General features: G+C 31.4%; 1 protein-coding gene across 1 annotated transcript; it reads right to left on the bottom strand.

The window, feature by feature from the left end:
- Nucleotides 1–14,748: 14,748 nt before the first annotated feature.
- Nucleotides 14,749–18,869, bottom strand: LOC120080114 (cytokinin dehydrogenase 3-like). The gene is made up of 5 exons (XM_039034674.2): nt 18,165–18,869; nt 17,639–17,766; nt 16,040–16,315; nt 15,275–15,543; nt 14,749–15,176 (listed from the first exon to the last, which is right to left on the bottom strand). The coding sequence occupies exons 1-5, from the start codon at nt 18,766–18,768 to the stop codon at nt 14,885–14,887; spliced, it is 1,569 nt and encodes a 522-aa protein (XP_038890602.1). The 5' UTR covers nt 18,769–18,869; the 3' UTR covers nt 14,749–14,884.
- Between the last annotated feature and the right edge of the window lie 483 nt (nt 18,870–19,352).

Raw genomic sequence — 19,352 nt, forward strand, 5'->3', positions numbered from 1 at the left:
AAAAGTTCTACAAGATAAGAGTTCAAAAAATGTTGAAAATAAATGCTTTCGATGCGAAATGACTGAATATTGGTCACGTACCTATCATACGTCAAAACACTTAGTTGATCTCTATCGAGCATTTTTTAAGGAAAAAGAGAAAAATATGGAAGCAAATTTTTCGTACTAGGATAATGATATATTTGACCCATCCCATATGACAAATTTGGCAGATCTCTTTAAATCTTCTAAAGAGAAAATCGACAAAATTGATAGAACATTAAGTGTTTTCTTTGACTTTGAAAATATCTAGATTTAATATTTTTTTTTCATCTCCATGTTTTTTTCCTCTTAATTAACCTTTGTATATTCCAAATGTTGTTTTTCTTATTTTCTTTTAATGAAGAAATCTGCATCATTTTCATATGTTGCGTGACTAAAAAATGAATAAAGAAGATCTATATTTAGCAGACAGTGCAACTGCACATATAATACTTAAAAGTAGAAAATATTTTTCCAAGCTGACAATGCTAGAAGCAAAAGTCAATACAATATCAGGTTTTGCGAACCTAATTGAAGGATTTAGAAAAGCAAATATTATTTTGCCTCGATGAACAAAATTTACAATTGACAATGCATTGTTCTCTAGTCAAGCAAAGAAAAATCTACTTAATTTTAAAGATATATGTTGCAATGGTTATCATATTGAGACTGATAGAAAGAATAATGTAGAGTAGCTTTATACCATATCTACTATCTCATATGAAAAATGTATACTGAAAGAGTTATCTGCTTTATCATTTGGATTATATTATACTCATATACGAGTAATTGAAACATATCCAACAATGAACCTGAAGTTCATGAATCCATCTATATTTGTTATTTGGCATGATAGATTGGGTCATCTAGGGTCTATAATGATGAGAAGAATTATTGAGAATTCAAATGAACATCCATTGAAGAGCCAGAAGAATTATTATGTGATGTTTGCTCTAAGGCAAATTAATCATTAGACCATCATCAATCAAAGTGGAGACTAAATCTCCTAGAGCATCGTGATATATGTAGACTTATTAACCCACCACGTGGACTATTTAGATATTTTATGGTATTAATACACGCATCCAGTAAATGGTCACACTTGTACTTATTATTAAGTCGAAATCTTGCATATGCAAGATTACTTGCTCAAATAATTAAGTTAAGAGCACAATTTTCTAATTATACAACTAGGACAATTCGTTTTGATAATTTTGGTAAATTTACATCTTAAACTTTTGATAATTATTGTATGTCAATTAGGATAAGTGTTGAACATCTTATAGCTCATGTTCATACACAAAATGGTTTAGCAGAATCATTCATAAAACGTTTTCAGTTAATTGCTAGACCATTGTTTATAAGAGCTAAGTTTTCTACATCTATATAGGGACATGCTACTTTGATGCAATGTTACTTGTACACATTAGGCCAGTAACTTATCATAAGTACTTACCATTACAATTAGCTTATGGCCATGAGCCAAATATTTTCCATCTGAGAATTTTTAGATGTGCAGTATATGTTCCAATTGCTCTACCATAACGTACTAAAAGGAGTCTAAGGTCAGAAATATATGTTGAATATGGTTTCCCATCAATTATTAAATATCTTGAACCTCTGACGGGTGATGTATTCACTGCACGATTTGCTGATTATCATTTTAATGAGACACATTTTCCAACATTAGGGGGAGGAATTAAGAAGTTGGAAAAAGAAATTATATGGTATGCACCGTTATTGTTTTATTTAAACTTAAAGTTCATAAGATAATTCATTTGTAAAATATAGCAATCAGTTACCAGATGCATTTATAGATGCAAAGAAAGTAATTAAGTCATACATACCAGCTGCAAATGTTCCATCGAAAATTGATATTCCAACACAGCAAGTTGTCACTAATGAGTATGGAACACGTCAGAAGCATGGTAGAATAGTGGGTTCCAAAGATAAAAATCCTCGAAAACGAAAAATAATTAATAGTCAAGAAGATTTGGTTGAGGATGTAAATACCCATGAAGAAATTCATGACATGATTAACGAGGAAGGTGGAATACATAAAGATAATAATGAGATTTCAATAAACTATGTCGTGATAGGAAAAAGATGAAACCGAACTCATGTAGTTATTGATAACATTTTTGCGTATAATTTCAGAATGAGAATACTGAAATTTCATAATAATGGTCAAAAGATCCAGTACTGTGTCCACTTATAATATGAGATCATTCACAACTGGCTGCGGACAAAGCGACACGGTTTTATTGTTGAATCGGCTGTTTAGTAAGATAGAACAATCTACATTGAAAGAACCCCATTTAGGTTTACTTGATCATTCTGCCCTAAAACTAAGTTCCTATCGTTTTCCCCGGTAAAATGCGAGACTCTTTCGATCCTTCACTCTTGCGGCTTGAGAAATTGAAGAAGAAATTCAAACTCTCCTTCTCAAGCCAAACCTAGGTCGGGACGAGACTTTCTTTGAGCTACTGGGGAGCTACTTTCTACCTAGATCTTCTCATTGCCTTCAAAGGAATGCTGAATCCGCCACATGTGGCTTTCAAATTCTATTCCAAATTAGTGGATGTTGCCAAAGGGAGTGGCGATGCCATACGTAAAAAGGAAGAGACTCATAGAATGGTGAATTCAATCTTTGATTGAATCTATTATTAGTGCTAGCAACCGTAAAACCAATGAAAGGTGCCAGTTTTGGCAGGGAATTCCTTGTGAAAGAAGAAATGAGAATCAGTACGATAAGTTGCAGGGAATGACTAATTGAACAACCTATCTGTCAAATTCAAGGGTTCAGGAGAAGAGAAAGAGTCTGAGTTCCGGATCGAATGAGATCAGTCTCGTTGCTCCTTACACTAGTTCGACCTATAGAAAAGATCATCAGAGAAGAGACAACTCATTTATGATTCCAACCGAGAAGACTAGTAAAAGGAAGGATCAAGAATGTCATATATTTCAGGAGCAAGATCAGTTCCCGATAAACAAGTCAGAATTGCCTCAACATTCTAATGACGTCGTATCACTGGTTTCTGTGATGTTAAAAACGAATTCATATTCAAATACAAAATGCACACCTTTTCGGGCCTATTGATAAAACTTACTAATTAGAATTAAACTAATTTATTCATATAAATGACAAAAAGGATCTTTTCGATGTTTCAAACAACTTCATGCCCGACCATACCAACATGGGAAACCTAGCTTCCCTCTCTTTGAAGTGCATTAATCAGATCAACCACCTACGCTCCGCCATCCATTCAAACTTTAGGAACCTAGGTAATAGTATCCCGATCAAAGAGCTGACGAAGGGGATGAGCCAAACAGGGAGTCTACTGGACGGGGTTCAACTAGCGAAGACTCTTGGAACAGTTGGAGTAAGAAGTCCCCAAAATAAACTAACGATCAAGCTTTTTGATTTCCTTACTCAACTCGTAAAGGCAAACAAAAAAGGGATCTGCCGCCTCGAATCAAAACTCTTTCTCCTTAGCACAAGCACTAAGTAAGCAAGCTACCTTTCTTTTCTACGCTACGATCTTTCTTCTCTTATGAAATTCAAAGTTTGTTTGATCGAGGGCGCTTCTCCAAAATGGAGATCTGATTTAAACGACCAGGTACAACATCACATTTGACACCTAAGGAAGGTATAGCCCAACTATGAGGTACATCAACAGGTGTTATAATAATACGTAGATGAGTTTTGGCTGGTAGAACCACTCTATTGTCCACTTCTAATAAACGTGATTGACCCAATTCTAGATCATCTTCTGGAATCATATAACTGTCAAAAGTGAGTGACTGTTCATCGGAATTGTTATAGTCAGAATACTCACAAGTCCGATACGACACATCTGAGATCGCCAAATGTTCGGGAGTTCTTCTATTCAATCCTTTTCCTTCTTCTTATTGTTGTATATCTCAAAAGGGGTGTCAACCAGATGAGATCCGTCAGTTTATCATAATGTAACAAAACGTATTGAAAGTTGGTCGCCTTTGGAAGCGTTCGCCAGTAACCAAAGCGTATCGTTCCCACAACCACTTTGGTACTTTGCTTATCGCTTTTTTAGCTTATGAGTAAAGGTCAAGTCTCTCTTTCAGCTAGAATGTAAGGAAATTGAAAGAAGCGCGGAAAAGGGTCAAACGCGGTTGCTAGCATCGAAGAGAGCCGACAAGGAATTCCATTAATAACTGGCCGTTTTGATTCTTTGAAACAACTCGATGAATTTGGTAGGGAAATGATTGGCATATTCGTTCTACAACAAAACTTCCCTAGCGGAGACAGTAGAACCCAGAAGAATGCTCAGAGACTTCTAAAGTCTTATGTGAAGGGTCATTAAAAGAAACCACCACACTCCCTGCACAGGGTTGTTCCAGACCCCAAGCAGAGTCCAAGTAATCAGTACCATCACTACCTCCACACAGATAACCACCTAAAAGAAGGGGTTCACCTACAGACATTCAAATGCCAGGTCTGTAATCCAAACCGAGAGTCCGTACAAAGTATAAGCACTCCCACATTAGATGGAAAAGTACTTTATTTTCATCAATCCGCTCCATATAGACCCTACTTGAGGATGCACCGTTGGTGTGGAATAAAAAGCCTTTGTCACCTAGTCTACTGAGGGGTGTATAGATGCTACTTGTTATATAGAAATCCTCTAAAGGAGTAGCGAAGCTAGTGAGTTGCCTTTCACTAGTGTTTTTTTAAAAGGTAGCTTATCCGAGTTAGCTCTTGAGCTGGCTCTACCGTGCCGTAAGCAACGTATATTCTGGTTAATGTTACTTTCTTTATTCCTCATCCTATGGAAATCCATACTTTCAGGATTCTTAGTCCGAGGATCCTCGACATGTTGATCCCTATCAACTCATGATATTCTTTCAGTATGTTCTTGGTCAGAGTGATATATATCCTCCAGGCAACGAAGCATATTAGGGCTATCGAGTTGGGTTTCTTTCCGCATTGTTGCTTTGTTGGGATGTTGGACAGCGGTCGGGTCCACTTCGAGAATGGCTTGGGGTACCAGTGCCCAAAAAGAAAAGGCACCTACTACAAGGGACATGGTGAGCATAAGACCGAGGGAGCTCTTATAAGGCGAGTGAATAAGGTCCGAAACCCAATATGAAAACATATCCGCTTGCTTTAGGGTCCTTCACATAATCTCTTACCGTGCCTCTTCCTCAATGAGTCAGGAGCGAGCCATGCCACATTGCATGGGAGGAACTGTCGAGCAGCTAAACGTAAACAAGATCTATTTCTTAGGTCGGTGTCAACCCACGACGTATATAAAAAAGACCCACTAGTAAGTGACAGAATGAAATACCTTATCTATATCTTCAACTTCATTTTATTTTCCTATAGGGAATCATAAAAGCAATGAAGTAAGTAAGTCTCCATTTACCCAGCGGGGCTAGCAACAGTTACCACATCAACGACTATACTACCTTAGTCTCTTCCTTACTCTAGAACCTGGCTTGTGTCCTACGTGAATAGGATACCTTGCTTACAGCAGGCTTGATATTATATCTGAAAATGAGGATCCTGAACCAAAATCTGTTAAAGAATATCGACATAGAAAAGATTAACTTTAGTGAAAAAAAGCAATCGAGGTATAATTAAACTCACTTTCAAAATGTTAGGTTTTTGGACCTATAGTTCGAAGTGTTAAACCTATGGGATACAAATGAGTATTTGTGAGGAAAAGAAATAATGACGTCATAAGATATAAAGCAAGATTAGTCGCACAAGGTTTTTCAAAAATACTTGGTATTGATTATGAGGAGACATATTTGTTGGGATTGGTGTCCTAATTCTCCTGGAGTCTCGTTGTTTTGTAAAGATACACATTGTTTAATGAATAAAATAAGTGTTATTTAATTTTGGTATTTACTCATATCCAATAAACAAAGCTCCTTGGTTATCTTATGTGAACTTAAGCATGTATATGTAATATACAAGTGGATCATGCCTTAAATGATAACCTAAATAGGTCTGTAGTATAAGGATTAAGGTGGGATACCTGATCCTGGTGACACTACGGATACGACCCGTTTTGTAGAGGTTTGCAAGTTTTGTAAACTACTACAGATGGTAGATCCTGACCATTCATGTGGAGACGTGCGAGCGGGGGTGTCCTATACAAAGAGTTTGTATAAGACTTGGACCACAAGATGACTAGACTTTGTATATAACGTCGTGCCTAGCAGTCTGGACCACGAGATGGTTAAAATGGACACATAATATATCTGTGGTAAGAAGAGTTCAGCTGTCGGTATTTAATGGAGTGCCTGGTAGTTAACGGATGGTGGATCCTATGACTAAAGAGTTTAATCAGTTATTCACGTACCGTTGGAGCTTCGAGCTACAGGTCCATAAGGTCCCCTTGGTAGCTCAATGGATTCAGTTGAGGATCAATTCTTGCTGTTGATTTGAAATATTCAAATTGACAAGAGGTATTTTGATTATATATGATATAATCAGTTTGATGTATGAGGTACACCTAGTGGAGGATTGATGTAAATGAGATTTACATTAAGTACCATGGAATAGAAAAAGAACTATAGTTTATATGTTTCATGAGATGAAACTTTAAAAGTATAGGTTACAAATATAGTATGATAAGTTGGTTATCATTTATATTTATAATAATATTAATTATTGGATAATTAATTCTTTTTCTTTAATAACCAAGTGAGTGGGTGGTTATTGAATTCATGGTAACCGTGAGTTTAAAAGGAAAATGGTTTTCCTATTTTAGAATGATTTACAAACGTTGAAGTTTTTGAAAAGTTTTTTGAGTTTTCTCTCTCGCGCAAAAGAAACTCATGTAGTCGTCAAGTAAATACGGATTTACTAAACAACGGCTGGGCGAGCTAAACGATTGTGCAGTGGTGAGCTAAACGATCGTGCAGTATTTACTAAACGATCACATAGGTTTGCTAGACGATCGCCTTGCCCAAAGTAAACGATCGTGTAGTGTCTATAGGTGACAGACCGAGCTAAACGATGAGCTAAACGATCGCATAGCTTTTGCTAGATGGTCGCTTAGCTTTATCTAAACGATTGGGCATCGACCTATATGATAGGTCTCCGCCATCTCCTACTTGTCCAGTCGTGTATACGATCGGTGTTTCCTCCTTTGTCTACCCCATACCAAGTCCGAACGGAGCCCACCCTCTGGATTCTCACACCGAGAATACCAAGGTCACCTTGTTGGTGGTGTCAGACTTAACTCAACACCGTCGAGGTTTTCTTGAGGCCGTTCGTGTTGCTGAGGAGTTCGTGGCCAAGGCGATCGTTTAGGACAAGTGCGAAGAGTTCGTGTTGTGTTGCGTTAGATCGAGCATTCAAGGTTGCTGTTGTTCGAGCGGTCGTGTGCAACGGAGCGTGGAGACACATCTTCAAATGTTCGTAGAGTTTGTCTCTTTGTTCATTTGAGTTTTTCATACTGTAATTTCTGTATGAATTGTATAACCATTTGTTTGAAGTCGACCGTAAATGTTATGTTCATTCATGATTGTGATTTGGAATAATCTTATTTTCGTTGCTCATGGAAATCTTAGATCCGATTTCCTTCAATATTTTCCTATGGTGGATGCAATTACTCTAATCTATGTAATTGGTCTGACTGCATATGAATGTCTGGACATGCATCTTATTGATGTAGTCAAAGCATATTTCTATGGTTCTCTTGATAATGAAATTTATATGAGAATCTCAGAAAGATTTAAGGTACCTAAAACATATCAATCAAATTCCCGAAAATTGTATTCAATAAAGTTACAGAGATCATTATATGGATTAAAACAATCAGGACGAATATGGTACAATTGCCTGAGTGGATATTTTTTGAAAGAAATATATCAAAATAATCCAATATGTCCATGCGTTTTTATAAAGAAATGACAGTCAAGATTTGCTATTATAATTGTATATGTTGATGATTTAAATATAATTAGAACTTCTGAAGAGTTTTCAAAGGCAATAGAATATCTTAAAAAAGAATTTGAGATGAAAGATCTCGGAAAAACAAAATTTTGCCTTAGCTTGCAAATTGAGCATTTAACAGATAAGATATTTGTTCATTAGTCAACTTATACAGGAAAATTTTTGAAAAGATCTTATGTGGACAAAACATATCCATTGAATATTTCAATGAAAGTTCGTCCACTAGATGTGAAGAAAGATATTTTTCGACCTCGAGATGATAATGAAGAACTTCTTGGTCCTGAAATACCATATCTTAGTATAATTGGTGCACTTATGTATCTTGTTAATAATACAAGACAGATCATGCATTTTCAGTAAATTTATTAGCAAGATATAGTTTTTCTCCAACAAAAAGACATTGGAACAAAATTAAGTATATACTCCGTTATCTCTGATGAACGATCAACATGGATTTATTTTATTCAAATAAATCAAATTTTAATCTAGTTGACTATGCATATTCTGGATAGTTATCTAATCCACACAAAGTTAGATCTCAAACAGGTTATCTATTAACATATGGAAGAACTACTATATCATGGTGATCGGTGAAATAGACTATAACAACCACTTCCTCAAATCATGCTGAAATTCCTACAATTCACGAGACTAGTTGAGAATTTGTATGAGTAAGATTAATGACTCGGCAAATTCTTGGAACATGTGGTTTGTCTTTTAGTAAAAATCTTCTAACGATATTATACGAAGACAACACAACATGCATATCCCAAATCACAGGATGATAGAAGATAGAACAAAATGTGTTTCACCAAAACTTTCCTATACTTATGATCTTAAAGAAAACAGTGACATCACTGTACAACAAATTTGTTCGAAGGATAACCTGGCAGACTTATTTACAAAATCATTATTAATCGCAACCTTTGAAAAATTGGTGCACAACATTGAAATGCAGCGACTCATAGACCTCAAGTGATGTGATGTTTCTATGAGGGGGAGTAAATGTATTGTATTCTTTTTAAGAGTATCAGACTATATGAAATATGTACTCTTTTTCCTTCACTATGATTTTTTTCCTAGTGGATTTTTTCCTAGTAAAGTTTTAACGAGGCATATTTCATGTATAATGGGTATTTAAGGGGTAATATAAATATGTTAAATTATGTGTAATATAGATGCCCATTATTTGTGTTCATTAGTCACGTGTCACTTATCTATTACCTCATGTGTTGTCCATGTATCTCAAGATTACACACTATTCATGTAATCCACCTTCTACTTGCCAAAATATCTATAAATAATGACATTTTGTGGGTCTTAGAAGATATACATTGGATAAAGTCCATGAAAATTGGAAAAACGGAGAATTTAGAGAAATTTCTTATTTATATTTTGTTAATTTATATATTATATTTAATTTATTTTAATATTTATTTATTTTATTATATATTACTATTTTTTCCATATTCGTATTTTCGTTGTACTCCTCAAATTCAAATGAGTGTTGCACATAGAAACAAACAAAACTGATCTAAACAAAATTAAAATTTCAATTTGCAACTTTACAGTGTGAATAGATATCGTCACCATCACGATTCAGTGATAGTGGTAATATTGCAACGTCTGTTGATATTGTATGTCTTACTTTTATTATTAATATACAATATAATCATATGATTTACATGTAATTAATATTACAGAATTACATAACTGCTTGCAATTTGTACGTTGCTTCGATTAAGTTTCATTTTGATTTTATCTCTCATCTCAAGTTGAACCCAACCGCAAAATATTTCTACTTTTTTATAACGAAGAAAGAGAAAAATAATTTATAGTTTCATATGGATCTAAAAGTTGCATCGAATAATTTTCCAACTTGACTCTTTCATCACATGTTTATATTAAGTATATAATTCTATTATAAAGTTAATAGGCTACATTTTTCTAGAGGTACACGTCTCTTTTTCATTATCATTACTATGATGAGAACGATCAAAATGAATTTGACGCTTCAATCCAAGAAATCGAAAATTCAATCTCCTATCCTGCAGTTGTCTTGGGAGAACGAAATTAATGTTTTCTCATTTTTTTAATAATTATATTTCCAAACGGTTCTGAAATTATTACATAGCGACACGTAGGAAAGGATTTCTATTGGATATGAATGGGCCATGGCGCTGATACTAAAGCCCATTTGGTTGAGAGGCTGGACAATGACCAGGCTTCTATTCAAGAAAGTGGGCTTGGGCCCGAACGCATTATTTAGTCCTTGTCTATATGGGCTTGGGCTTAGGTTCGTACTCTTCCAAATAAAACAAATTATGGGAAGAGGCAACTCCTCGGATCCCAATACTCTTAAAAGTATTTGAACTATTTAAATTCGTAAATTTGTATCTAATATGACCATGATAAATTCTAAATGCTTAAAAAGACATTATTTATAAAAGTACATTTAAATTTTTATGGCTTATGAAAACTTAAAATAGCGAGTTTGTATACAAACTTTTTTTTGTTTTGTTGAAGAGTGTATATCTTTTCATTTTATTATTTATTGTAGTTGTTTGTTTGTTTCTCTTTTTTCTTTTTTCAATTTCAGACCTTTTCGGTAAATATAGTAAACTTTTATATTTTTTCTTCCAGATTAATAAATTTAATTGTTAATTCATGCATATTTTTTTAATCACTTTTGTAAAATATATTCTTTTTTTCTATCCTTAGAAATCACTCTATGAGGACAAAATATAGAGAACATAGAAATAAATGTGACTAATGTAAACAAATAAGATCAAATAAAAAGTTATCTTATTTTGTCTATTTTTCTTACCAATTTTATTTTACAATTTCACTTTAATTACATCACATGTATTTAAATTTTAGTCATCTCATCTAATTTATAATCTTTTTCTCTTTTTTTACTTTTATTCATGTCAAAATTTTAAAATTTAAACTCAATTACAAGTGTATCCATTCAAAAATCATATTTCTGCATTAACAATTATGTCTCAATTTTTTTTTAATACAATCTTGTTACTTATATTTTGATTTGAATGAAGAAGAAATATATATATTTAATTTTCACAATTTTAATTTTTTTTTTAAATGTAAAACCATTATCAAATCATGGTTATACAAATTAGATTGTTTCGGTTGTTTTCACTTTTCAATTGAACCATTGATTCAAATTTGTTTTTTTCTAAGTAAGAAATAAAATTCTTTAAAATTCATAATTACATGATATAATTTTTAATAAATATATCGTACAGTAAACAATAAATAGATAGTTTTACATTTACAATAAATATATAGTTTTAGGTATTTTCTTTTTTACATTGATGATAAGTTATTTATTGAACTCAAAGAAAAATAAATTCTCAATCAAAATTTAAATTTTATCATAAAAATTATGTAAAAAAAAAAAAATTACAAATATTTTATGTCATAAACATTATAAACATTTTAAACCACGTGCATTGCACGTATCTTTAACTAATATTGCTTAAAAGCACTCTTATATTTTAAACATTTATATTTATATATATATATTTATTTATTTTAAAAAAATATTTTAAGAACTTTCAAAATTAATAAAAATACTTTTAATTTGAAGATTGAACTAAAAAAGATTTCATGTATAAAAATTTAAATTTGAGAGAGAAAGTTAATAAGACTACAAAATTTTAGGGACAAAAGTTTTATTTTTCAAACTTTTCTTCTCTCAACATCTGATCGCACGTTTTGTCTTACTCAGCTAGGGGGTTCCCGATCGAGTCTTGGATGTGTCGGCAAAGTTTAGTTTTATTTACTTATATTGTGTAATAATTAAAAAGGAGTCATTGCAATTTTAATAAAAAAAAATACATTAAAAATTGGACGCGTGTCTTTAAGTTTTACTTTTTTTATAGAAAAAACATGGCAAAAAATCTTTTCTTAAAAATTTAATTGCTATTTGATTTTTTATATGATTGTTACGTAATTGTTATTTGATTTGTATGTGATTGTCACGCCTATAATTACAAAAAAGTTGAAGTCATAACTTTGGTATCTTAAAATGTATTTGTCCTACAATGTAATTTCTCCAATTAAAATTTATAAAATACTTTACATCAAATCGAGCTAATAAAACTATTAATGCTCCAATTTGAGAAATGAATGTCATGCCATTTATTGTTATTCTAATTTGCATGATCTGATTACAGAGAAGTCGTGTGATCGTGTCCTGAAAGACAATTCACCAATTTAGTACTCCTCAAATGTCCTACAAATATGTTTGATGGCAACTAGATTTGTGTGACATAGTTTGAGTATGGTACCCTCCCTTTTCTTTTAAGAGGAATCGACCTAGGGTGTTTTTATCGTCTTGTGTTATTTTAACCTTGCCACATTTGGGTACTATGCTCATGGCTAACCTGAATCTTAAGTTTTTTTAAGGGAATTCTATGGTATAAATGGTATACTTTCAAGGGGTGTTTGACCCTTCAAGTTGGGTTGGATTGGGTGAGTAAAAAAAACTCACCCACCATTTGATTCACAATTATTAAAAATGTTTATTACCTCGTTATTCGTGTTAACTCACATTTCTCACCTCGTTATTTGCATTCTCTCAATTATTCTTCTCTTATTTATAATAATTACCAATTCAACACAATTCAACTCTGCGTGTCAAACGTCCCCTTACAGTGGTTTTTGTTTCCCTCTCCCTTGGGGATCAATCATTTATGACATTTATTCAAAAAGTTCATTAATATTGTTTCACATTTTTGCTTTGAAAATGGTATAAATAATATAGTCTGTCTTACAGGTTACAACCTATAACCCAATTTTTATTGCTCTTGTGAAAAGTGTTTAAGAAAAGAAATAAATAAATAAATAAATAATAAAAGCCCAGCTAATTCGACATATTTACTCTCACATTCAAAACGTTTATTTCCATTTCAAATCTTTTAAAGATCTTTACTGATATGACAAGAAACTACCAGCTTTTTGAAGAAAATTAAAGCCATGTTTATGGCATCGAATGAAAAATGGTGTAAACGTAATGGACTTTTATTGATTTCAATGACAAAAATAATTAGATTGTTTTTTAACATTTTACTTAACTATTTTATAAATGTTATTTAATTACTATTAATGTTGTTTATTTGACTGTTATCATTGGTGTGTATTTTTATCCCGGATTTTTTTTAATAGCAAATAACATCCCATTTTTTTTATAACATCCTAAAATTTTGATTTTTTTTTTATAGATACTGATAAATATTATACCAAAATTTTGGATTTTTTAAATTTTATTTATCAATATTATTATTGAGCAAATGACATCGATAAGCTAAGGTTTTTATTATCTGCTTAACAAAAAATTTTCCTCCAATTTGGCTCAGATTCTCTCATTCAACAAATTAGAAAGAAAAAAAAAATCCTCCATTTGTTTGTTTTGCTTTTCTTTACCCAAAAAGAAATAAGGGAAAAAAAAAAAAAAAGCAGCAACACAATTTCAAAATTAATTGGTCTTACCAATATCGACCATATTCTAAAATCTTGGATTTGTTTCATGTTTTTTTTATGAATAATAACATCAATAACATGGTCTTACCGATAAAATTTAGCCACATAATTTTCAAAATTAATTTTATTGATTACCTTTTGAATCATATTACAATATTTGATTATAGATTTCATGGTAGGACCCACATTTTATTACAATTACAAAATCATGGTAAACATCAACAAAACATAATAAATTGAGACTCACTTTTTAAATCACGATCAATGAATGACGTTAATATTGTAAATTGGCCTAATTTCAAAATCATTTAACCATAATAGTGATCATAAAAATGTTAGGTGAAATCCATGTCAAATAAAATTTTGAATTTTCAAAATATTTAAGTTATAATTTTAACTAAATTTTGATATTTTCTTAAACTTGCAAACTATAATGAACACAAAATGGAAAAGTTGAATGTCCTATATTATTAGACACATTTCAATTTTGTGCATAATAATTTTGAATTCTTTAAAGTTTGATTTACACATTTAAACTAATTTATCAGCATAGATTGGTGTAAAGTATGCATAGCGTTGAGCTAGCTTTAAAGGTGTTTTTCAACTATAAAATTACTTCAAAAGGTCAATTATCAAAACATTACGTATAAATTTTGAACAATTCTCAATTTTTAGAATACTGTATTTGCATTCGTTCTAATTCCAAAAATTGAATCTGAGTATCTCAACAATCAATCCTTACAAACCATAAAGGAAAATTGTAGTTAATTATATTTTTTTTTTAGCGCAATAATAATATATATTTATTATGTAAATTTGAACTTTCAATACATTTCAATTATACCACCATACTATGCAATACCAACTTTATCTAAATATATTTAGATAATTGGATAATTGCAATGGATAGCACATTTAGAAATAATAATTAAATGTATAACAACTTTAAATAGTTGCAAATATAGCAAAGTTAATAAATGATAGACTCTATTACTGATAATCTTATCAATAATATACACCATTGCTGATGGACTCCTATCGGTGATATAGTCATCACTGATACACTATATCACCGATACACTCTGAAAGTTGAATCTAAATTTTGCTATATATGTAAATTATTTTGTATTATTTTATAATTGTTAATACTTGACATAAACAATTATAGCTACTTTTTGAGACAAATTAATTCCAAAAAATAAAAAAAAAAAAAAAAAAAAAGTCTTAGATTGCTATATTTGCCATGACTCCTTTTATAATTTAGGGTTGAATTAGATACAATAATGCTGAAAATATATTATATAATTTAACCCCAACAATATTTTTTTTCTTTTTTGCGTAGCTATATATATATATATTTGCTTACACTGCGAGGAAAAATGAAAAATGAAAAATAAAAAATAAAATTCAGGAATTGAAAATGTTTTGTCCTGGAGAGAGAATATGTTTAGGGTCAAACTTGAATTTGTTATCTCGGAAAGTTGTCCATTTGGAACCAAAATGTTGGATCCATTGTGTCTGTGTTTTGTAATGTGGAAGATATTGTTTGATTTCAATGCCTGATTTCCCGCAATATTCCAATATCTCTTGGTTTTGTTCTTCAAACTTTTTCCAATCATCAAACCCACTTGAATGCAAAAACCCTATCGTGTAGAACACTTCTTCATCTGGTATTACTGTTGAGTTTCTATCGTCCCATCTACATTTGATAACAACGATTAGATGATATCATATTAAATTTGTCTTCATCAGTCAATTTAATCTTCAAAATCAACTGATGATTTAAGAACAACTTACTTGGATCGATTCATTGGATATATCAAGATAGGTCCTCTTGTTACGTTTCGTCTTAATACTATGTCCTTGAAAACACCCGATTCGAAATCCAAGATACGAGATCTTGGTACAAATAGATTCAACCATGGATGAGGAACATCCCATAACCCCTTAGATTTAAGCTTCAATTCTCCATTCCTAACCCTATTTAGAAATTCAACATATGTCACATCTTTCTCAAACTTGAACCCGCTCTCATAATCTAAGCCTTCTAGTAATACTTCAAGCTCCTACAATACAACATCAAAACAAAATAAGCATTATTAAGTAGAATCTTTAATTTGTTGTTCTAACAAATCATAGGGAAAATGTAGATTATTATTATTATTATATATATATATATTATCAAAATTAATTAGGTTATAATACCATTTTGATCTCTATACTTCAAGTTTTGTTTAATTTTAATCTGAATACCTTCAGTCCATATACTTTCAATAATTCTTAAATTTAGTCTCTAATGCTAGTTTATTGTTGATTTTTTTAAAATCTTTTGTTATATGCTATGTATATTTTGAAATATATTCACGTATTATATTTCTTTACATAAAAATTATTTATTATCATTTAATCATTTTTTTTTGTAAAGTTAACTTTGATCGACTAAATTTAAGATTTATTGAAACTATAAAGACTAAAATTAGACAATTGATAGCACGGAGAACCATGATGAACAAAATTTAAAATATATGAACCAAAATGGTAATATAAATAGTATAGTAGTACCTTATCTATCGTAGATTGAGTATGATCATCATAATATTTAACAACTTCAAGGCAATAAATGACAGAGTTTTGATTGGCCAGGGAGATTATTCTGGGATGATCGGACGGTGGAAAGAATGAGGAGCGCCAACTATCCGGTGAGCCATGATGCAGCAGAACCAAACCCTCCAAATAATTAAGTGCATTCGTTTGTTTCCTTCCATTCAATGAGATCAATCGCTCTTGGTCTTTTGTGAATGCGGAAAAGTTACTATACAGCATTCGTACCCATTTAACCTATACAAGCAATTAAATTAATTCCACAAAATATGAATATTGTATGCATTTATAATAATAATAATAATGATAATGATAAATTAATGGTCAAAGCATGCAGTTAAGAAAGGGTTAAACATGCGAATCGAGAATTAATTCGGGATTTGTCTGTATTACATATACGACACCGTTTTTGGTGGTTGGAAATGACAGAAACACTCACAAACAAAGACAAGGATATGTAGGGTTGTTTGGAAGCTTTCATTGGACAATCTACAGATACTTCCATACTTCTAATCAAAGTCAAACTATATATAATTTTATATATATTATAAAATTCAAAATAAGAAACACTACAAAAACTTCCAAACCACAGAAGAGAAAACACCCAAATATAACATATGCCATATGTCATATGGTCTTAAAATTCTCTACTTCAATAGTCATTCCAACAACAAATGAGTTTCTTATTTCAAACTTTGAAACACCCTTTTATCTCCAAAAATATTTAAATTTCCGTACCTTCCATAACTATTTCATTTTTAGTTTTTTTTTTTTTAAAAAAATTAAATATATTCCTTTATGTTTTAAACTCAATTCTTAATCAAATTCTAAAAATAAAAACAAGGTTTTAAAAACTTCTTTTTTTAATTTTCAATTTTTAACTTGAATTTTGGTAAAAAAAAAATAGAAAATATAACAAGAAATTTAGAGGTGGAAATAATGTTTGTAGGTTTAATTTTTAAATAACAAAATATCAAATAGTTATGGGCCTTAGTTTTTAGTTTTTGAAAATAAAGTTTATTTCTTCTCAATTTTTTACAATGATAAATTTATACCTCATTTGATGATGATTTACTTTTACACCTCATTTAATAACGATTTGATTTTTTTTTTTTTTTTTTATCAAGTCTATCTCTTTCCAATTTCTTACCATGATTTTCATATTTTTTAAGTAAAAGTGTTAAATTTGCAACTAAATTTAGAATTTCCTTTTAAGAATTTTTTTTTTTAAGTTATCGAAATTTAGATTATTTTTTTAAAATATTGGAAAAAAAATAGATAATAAAACAATAAATTAAGACGATAAAAAGTGTGTTTATAGTTGGTAATTTTCACCTCAAATTTATATCTTTTAGTGATTATTAATTAGAGGATATGCAGACTTTTGAATCTACCTCCAAAGATTTTATGAAGCAGTCAACTGTGATGACTTCATTGAATAATTTCTTTCTTCTATTTTTTTTTTTTTACATGGTCTCACAATGAAATTAAATAAACAAACATTTGTTTTGTTTTTGGAAAATTTTGAAAAATATTAAATTAAAAAGGAAAAAAAAATACCCTAGTTGGAGCCGGTTCCAAAGCGATTCTTGCCCGAGCAATAATTCCAAATTGACCCAACCCTCCAAGAACCGCATGGAAAAGCTCAGAATTCCTTTTGGGAGAGCAAGTCACCATATTCCCTTTCCCTACAAAAAAAATAAAAATAAAATATAATTCCAATAAAATTAATTAAAATTAAATTAAAACCCCATAAAATCAATTGCATGCACGCAATGCAACCCAATAACTTAAGAGAAAAAAAAAAAAAAAAAAAAGTCCACTAGAAACACCTGGTTTAATTTGAAGAATACACACACATAATATTTTTTTTATTTACATAATTAAATTTAGGTTTCAAACTAAGGGACCACCCAGTAACGAACATCTTCAATTTCTCACATCATTTAATGATAGGTAGAAAAATGTCTGTACTCAAACTTGTCGCCTTTCATAATATAATATAATGTGAACAAAAAGAAAAATAGATTTCATTTTTTTTTTTTAATAATATATACTAAGTTTACTAAATTAATTGTTTCCGTACCAGTAACGACATCCATCTCCACCACATTGCTGACCTGCGGACCGTACCGGAAACTCTGCCCGCTGATCCCTCCATTTGATAACGTCCCCCCGACCGTGATATACAAATAATCCGTCCACGAAACTGGCGTGACCCCATACGCCAACGTGGCATTCAACACGTCAATCCACAGCTGTTCCCCGCCAACATCAGCGTAAAATTCCCCCGTAGTCCAACGGCGGGAGACAACGATTCCGGGGGTTTTCCGATTCCGGCGAAGCGCCGACATGTCGATAACGACGCCGTTTTTGGCCATTGCTTGACCTCGTACGGAATGTCCTTGTCCTCTTGCGGCTATTTGAAACGGAGCGGAATTGTTGTAAGCATAAGAGATTAGGTGAACGACGCCGTTTATTGAGGATGGTTCGAGAACTGCAGCAGGGATTTCTTTAACCATGTTGCCGTAATCCGAGGAGGCTAAGGTTAAAGCTTCGGGATCGTGTCGGAGGGTGTTTGGTTGGTGGTTTAAGGCTGTCCATGCCTTGGATTTGTTTATGCTTGATTTTAAACGGCTTATGAAAAAAGTGATTATGAAATAAGCTGGAATTGGAAGATTCTCATTCATTTTCGGATCTGTAGAGAAAAATTCGAAAGATGAAGATGAAGATGAAGATGAACAAAAAGAAAATGGGTTTTAATGTGTTTGTTTGTTGGTAAGAAATTGGTGAGTTGCTAAGGGAATATTTATAGGGATTTACAGTCAACATAACGACAAAAACACTTTTTAAATTCAACCCTACACTTTATTTATTTCTTTATTTATTTCAAGCTATTAAACTACTAACATTCTAAGAATTCCCACTTTTCAATACGTTATGTAAATATAAAATCAAATCCTACAAAGTTTCATTCAACTTCCCACCTAATCAATTTGTGATTTTTAACTTTAATTTAATCATTTTAGAGATATTGTAGTCATTTAACCCAAAAAAAAACCCCGCCGTAATTTTCCTTGTCCAAGTCGTCTTTTGAGTCGTCGATCAAATAAATCTTGCCATTTGTAATTTTGTATTTAAGGGATCTTTTACCTTTAAAAATGTTTGGGTTAAAAGCGTCAATCAACTTTTAATTTTAAGTATCTATTATTTCAAAATCTAAAAAATAAAATTATTAATTAATTGGATATATTTAGTTTTCAGGTTAGAAATA

This window comes from Benincasa hispida, chromosome 6 (assembly GCF_027475165.1).
Source record: "Benincasa hispida cultivar pf3 chromosome 6, pf3_genome.v1.1, whole genome shotgun sequence".
Lineage (NCBI taxonomy): Eukaryota > Viridiplantae > Streptophyta > Magnoliopsida > Cucurbitales > Cucurbitaceae > Benincasa > Benincasa hispida.

Bases quoted from the DNA above. Each gene is read 5' to 3' on its own strand.
- LOC120080114 (XM_039034674.2), bottom strand. From the start codon at position 18,768: ATGAATGAGAATCTTCCAATTCCAGCTTATTTCATAATCACTTTTTTC. The intron at 17,767-18,164 runs GTACGGAAACAA...TTTTTTTTGTAG, and splicing joins GGAGATGGATGTCGTTACTG to GGAAAGGGAATATGGTGACT. The intron at 15,177-15,274 runs GTAAGTTGTTCT...TATCAAATGTAG, and splicing joins TATCCAATGAATCGATCCAA to ATGGGACGATAGAAACTCAA.